This window comes from Salminus brasiliensis, chromosome 14, assembly GCF_030463535.1.
Source record: "Salminus brasiliensis chromosome 14, fSalBra1.hap2, whole genome shotgun sequence".
Lineage (NCBI taxonomy): Eukaryota > Metazoa > Chordata > Actinopteri > Characiformes > Bryconidae > Salminus > Salminus brasiliensis.
Genome location: NC_132891.1, coordinates 14,749,025 through 14,755,024, shown reverse-complemented (window position 1 = coordinate 14,755,024; position 6,000 = coordinate 14,749,025). Strand labels below are relative to the sequence as shown.

Genomic DNA, 6,000 nt, shown 5'->3' with positions numbered 1-6,000 from the left:
GACCAGAATCTCAAAGGAATGTTCCTTTCAACATCTTGTGGAATCCATGCGATGAAGAACTGAGGTGGTTCTGAGAGCTAGAGGAGGCCCTTACTCAGTATGAGGATGGTGTTTCTAAGTGCTCGGCGAGTGTATCTGGAGCATCAGTTTTAGAAAATGATTAGTGTGTTCTTCAGTCGACGGAAAGTGGAAGTCAGCTTTCTAATATCTCTCATCACTGATTCTCTTTAAGTGCTTTGTGTGTGTGTGTGAATGTCTGCTGAGCACATGTAGAACTTACGTTAGCAATTCTATAAATAGCTGCGTCTCAAGTGTGTCACCTGTGGCCACATGTGTACAAAGAGAGGCAGAGAGAGAAAAACAATACACTGCTGGTCGCTGCGGTCGGAAAAAAGTTTGCGTTTGGTCGGAAAATTTCTGCCACGCCGCTGCAGTAGCCTCTGTTCAGCAAAATATCAGTCCTGAGTTTAGCTGATCGGCTTGACGCTGATCAACTTGACGCTGCTGAAGCGACGATCTCCATCCTTCTCCTAACCTAGTCAGCCAAACAAAAGAAAGAGCAGGCTGTAGAGACAGAGGTGCATGCGTGGGTGTAGCCCCCTTTGAAGGCTTCTTTTATTTGTGCACCAGCAGAGCACCTCAGAAGAGGAACTACGCAAATAACAATCCCAGCAGTCAACACCATTCACACTGAATGCAAAAGCTTCCATTGCAGGTGAAGTCCCAGGCCTTGTTTTCCCCTTTAGGCTGACACAAGTTTAGTCTTCAGGTATCTCAATCAGTGTCAGGCACACCAGAAGGACTGGACAGTGTCTAACAGTGGATATTTTATTAGCAACTGACTTTTGTTTATTATCAATTTTATCATTTTTAAAACTCCTATAATTTAGGTCTCCCTAAAGCCTTTCAGATGTATCCCAACTACAGTGTCATCCCATGTCACACTACGTACACTACATGCCGAAAAGTTTGTGGACACCCCTTCTAATGAGTGCATTCAGCTACTTTGGGAGGCACCCATTGTTGATGCAGATGGGCCTATTGGCGCCATGCTTAATGCCAGGTGTGGGCTAGAGCATTGAGCTGTGGAGCAGTGGAACTGCAATACTTTTGGGATGAGTTTGGGAGTTGGGGATAGGAGGAGGTGATTACTCAACATCCTGACCTCACTAATGCTTTTGTCACTTCTTTTTTGGCAAAATGTAAACATTCAGAGCCTCTGAAATGTCTGATTGCCCTCCCCCTTTCGTTTTTTATGATGGTTCAGTCTGCACTATAAGCAGTTGCGAATTGTAAGAGCGGTGCACTGAGAGTTGGAAGGGAAGCATTGTGTTGCATTTAAAAGAAAATCTGGTCACCAGAAACGCAAATAAAGAAAACCAAGACTGAAGAGAGACCGTCTGTCTCAGTTTTCCACAATGAAAGGTTGGTGTAGTCTGAGTGGTGGAATGAACCTGTTAGCTTAGTCAACAGTCAGTTAACAGCTTAACAAAAAGCTGTCCGTAACAGGACAGGCAGGAGCAGCTTTAGACTCAGCAGCTCCCAGCAGATATCTTTTAATGAGGCCCAAAATCCCAGGCACCACCTCTGGCTGGCAGTGTTACAGAGCACGTTCCCTTGCAGTTGAAATAGTCTTCACATTTTGTGATTGGTGCATTTATGGTAATGTGTGTACCATCTAGTCAAGTGCTTTTACAACTGTTGTTGTCACAAAGCAGCTTTACACAATCAGTAATTAGTAAAAGACAGAAAAAAAGAAAAATAAATAACATAAAAAGACATAAAAAACCCAAGACTCCCAGTAAGCAAGCCAACGGCGACAGTGGCAAGGAAAAACTCCCTCAGAGCTGGAGGAAGAAACCTTGGGAGGAACCAAGACTCACAAGTGGGACCCGACCCATCCTCCTCGGATCAGAACTATTTATTAATTATTGATAAAAGTTCAAACCATCTATACTGTTGAACTGCTCTGATCATAATCATAATATAATATTCATGGTGTAGTAGAACTTAATATAGTCATGGCAGAGATGGTCAGAGTAATGAGAGTAATGATAGTTAATAGTGGCAGATAGTTAAGAGTCCAGTCCATCTATTGTTCCACGGCATTGTGGGTCCCCTACCATTTCTCACATTATGTACATATTGACATGCTCTTTATGCAGGAATGTAAAATTGGATCTCACCTAGTCACACTAAAGATGCATTTCTGCATATGGTCAATGTATATCCAGGAACTACCATTATATGAAACCCATTGTAATGGTGGTTGCTGTGGAAAAGCTCTCTATAATCAGTCTAAATGGGCCTTTCTAAAATGGTACATGGACTTCAGTGTTGTAGGAGCACGGATTGTTGACAACCTACCCCTTGTGTAATTTCCACATAGACACCATTGAAGATAAGCAGAACCACAACAGCAGGCTTATGTACAACCTGTTACTTTATTTCAATATTAGTACAAATCGATATACTCAGCAGACGGTAATAGTACAGTGCCCCCTATATGCTTGGAGGACAAAGCATGACGCATCATCACCACAAGCTCACTCAAGGCAGCAGTACAATCATAGATCAACAGTGAACACCCACCCAGGGAAACGTTTGAACAATAATATTCAGATCAACAGTAATAACAGGAATAATAAAGCTACAAAATCTAATAGAGGAAGAGGTTAATAGTCAATACAGTTGGAGTATAATGGAATAGCTATCCACTGTACAGGAGGGACGGCGCAAGTTAAAACCAAACCCCTTCTCGTATTTCTATTTGTGGGCATTTGCGTGTAGTGTGTGTTTATGTATACATATATATCTTCCGAGGGGGGGCCTGAGGGTGGGGTTCACAGTAAAATATTGTTCATTCATTAAAATGAGGCACAATGCCTCCATCTTTGTCTCTAAATAGGTATAAATGGGGTAGTAGTTACACAAGTAGTGTGTAAGTTTATTTTGCCTTAACTACTTGCAATGGTTCTGCTTCTGGTCCCTGTGTTACACTACATTTTATTATATATTATATAATAAAAACTAAAAAACGGCTAGATCTAGGCTCCGCCCACAAATGCGCTCTTTTGTAGGAAGTTATGCAAACTTTGCATAAAAATACAACTCAACTTAATGAGAAATTAAAGAACCCTTTTCAGTTTCTGTCAGAATACCAACGTTTAGGTTGTTCTATAGGTTAGGTTGTGTGGAGCACAGTAGCACTATGTTTTTGAATCCTGGTCCTGGAGGCACTCTACCCTGCACTGCGCTTTCCCTGCTCCCAACACACCTGATTAAACTAATCAGCTCATTAACCATCCCTTTCAGAGTGTGCAAGGGATGTGTTAAAGCAGGGAATTCACAAAAACAAACGTGCAGGACAGGGTGCCTCAGGGACCAGGGTTGAGAAACAGTGGCATTGCTTCAATGGTGGATAGACATTTACTGTATTGTAGCAGTGGCTACAAGTTCTCATTAGGTTAAATGGGATGTTTTGCCAGCATTCGGTAAAAATTGTCCAGTCTTGCAAACAGTTGCTACAAAACAATGCATTTGAAGGTGGAGAATGGGTAGATCAACTTCCCAGTGGCTGGATGTCAAGCTCGCTGGGATGCGTACAGTCCTGATAGATTCAACAGGGTTGGGGGAAAGGGGGGGGGTTGTTACAGGAGATCTACAGTACCTGCAGAGACATCTAAACAAACGCATATACACTCCCAATAAATTACACTGAAAAGAGGGACATGCTTCTCAGTAGTTCTTGGTAATAAAGGTACAGTAAAACAAGGCTGTTAACATCTAATCTGCAATCAAGAGAACTGAAAAAGAAAGGTATTCTCACAAAGCACAACATATCAACAGGAGTCATAATAAAGATAACAGAACAAACACATAAACTAACCCCCCCAAATAAACAGAAAAAGACATAATGAAAAGCAGAAGGAGGGAGATGTGTGTGGGTCGTGTCTACAGTATGAGGCGGAGGGGGTGTGGAGGCGAGAGGAAGACCTTGGAAAGAGACGGCACAAGTCCTTCTCCTCTTATTCCCAACAAGGGTCTTCTGAATGTCAACATTTCTGCCCAAAAGAGACCAGTCTTCACCAAAATGTGAACATATATGAAGAGGAGAGTGAGACTACAGAAATAGTCCTTTTTTGTTGCAGAGACAGGACACACGGTATGAACAAAGACCTGCTTGTAGAGTGTACAGGGAAACTGAGAAAGATTAGAGCCGGGGAGGTGGGAAGTAAAAACGCAAGAAGTGAGAGTGGAGAGAGAGAGAGAGAGAGGGAGGATTTGAACGGATTGTAGAATATGACTGCATTTCAATAGTTAAACATATCTCGAGTACAAATAGTCATACTTTGCATCCCTTCGTTACACCAGAGCTCTCTGGTTTGAGAAAAAGAAAGGTTTGTTTCACTGTTATGATCAAAATTTCAGCATAATTGAACAGCGTGTTTTGCAGAAAAAAGTCATGGTTCATTCTAGAGACATCAGACCACTTCCTGTAGTGACAGGAACCAGTGGTCAAACTTCAAACTACATCTACAAAGATCTTTATCTGAATAACCAGTGAAGCTACATGTGGCTGTTGAGTTCTTATAGGCTGATGACGATGAACCTGTGGTGATAAGCACAGAAAACACAGTTTGTTTGGGTTCTATTTATACTTATGCACAGCATGTACCCCACATGTATTCTGCTTCAAGTCAAGATGTGTACCCACACTGTCTGCTGAGACTGTATACGTCTCAAGCCCTGGTTCCTTTCACCAGCATTGGAAAGACCGGTCAATGAAAATTTGCCTCTTAAAAGTTACTTGTACTTATAGACCTTTCTGTGTGACTTGCTGTGTTTTACTTCTCTAGGTGCAAATTATGCTGAAATGTTGACCCCAAAACAAACAAACAAACAAACAAAAAAAAAAGCAGTGAAACTCCCCTTTGAAGGAAAAAAAAAAAAAAAAAGTGCGATAGACCAGCTTTAGCAGGACACCTCCATGGTTTGTGGTCTGGCCTGGTTGTCGTGTCCGGCAGTGGCGCCTTCTGGTTGGGAGCTGGTGTGAGTGCGGCTGCGCACGCCTTCCACTGAGCTTATGCTGGATGCGGAGTGGGTGCGGGAGCGCACCAACCGGGTCATGCTGGCAGTGGGCACTATACAGAGAGAAAGACAGGAAGAGAAGAACATGGTCAGGAAATATCATCTTAGGCTTCAGAATTGAACCACTGTATGGGCTTAGAGGTGGATCTAGAGAGTGGGGGAGTGGGGTGGGGGTGGGGGTGTCACAAATATTTGGTATTGAGTTTGTGCCATTCCATTCCTGATACGTTGTGCTCTGACAGCAGGGAGAATAATGAGGTTTCTCAGTGGGCTTCTTCTCACAAAGCTGAAGGTCTCAGTACAGCAACACTGCTGTCTGCCTTTCCTGCTCAAGCACACCTGATTCGACTTACTCGTGAACTGCTAGCTTCGTTAGGTAGGTGCGTTAGATCAGGGATATCAGCAAACTGTGCTGGATTCAGGTCCTCGGTTCCCCATCCTTGCTACACGGGACAAACTCTACTGACTATTAATTGATTAATAAATTAATTAGCTTTTATGACATCCTTTCTGTACTTGCGGTGCAACAAAACAACAAAAGTCATACTGCCCTACGCTTCCTGCACAGTACTACAATTTGACAGCACTAAAAGTCAGCAGTCAGCGTGTCTGTTATTATACAAAACCGGTATAAACACCAGTTTTAGAACACCCCCATTTTTTCAAGAGTCCACTGGCAGTGCTGCATGGCCCAGGCAAGCCTGCTTTTCTTATTCTGCCATCTTACTGCCACTCCCCCGGTCAAACCCGCAGCTTCAAGTCTTCTCCTGACACTCGAAACTGAGACTTGGTCCAGTGTTCAGCTGAGCTACAAGGTGTCAACATATAAGGCCAACACACAACGCTGTTGACTCTCAAAAACGTGTCTTCTGACGCTGTTGTGGATTTAACTGTACCTTCTCCAGTTTC

The 6,000-nt window shown here is 43.0% G+C and overlaps 1 protein-coding gene across 4 annotated transcripts in view; it reads right to left on the bottom strand.

The window, feature by feature from the left end:
* Positions 1 to 2,425: 2,425 nt before the first annotated feature.
* ndrg3b (ndrg family member 3b) overlaps positions 2,426 to 6,000 on the bottom strand; it is a 71,502-nt gene continuing 67,927 nt past the window's right edge. For all 4 annotated transcript variants that reach the window (XM_072696447.1, XM_072696448.1, XM_072696445.1 and 1 more), the window contains one exon: positions 2,426 to 5,144. In XM_072696447.1, coding sequence (XP_072552548.1) covers positions 4,975 to 5,144 — 170 coding nt within the window. In that variant the 3' untranslated portion in view covers positions 2,426 to 4,974. The remainder of the gene's footprint in view (positions 5,145 to 6,000) is intronic.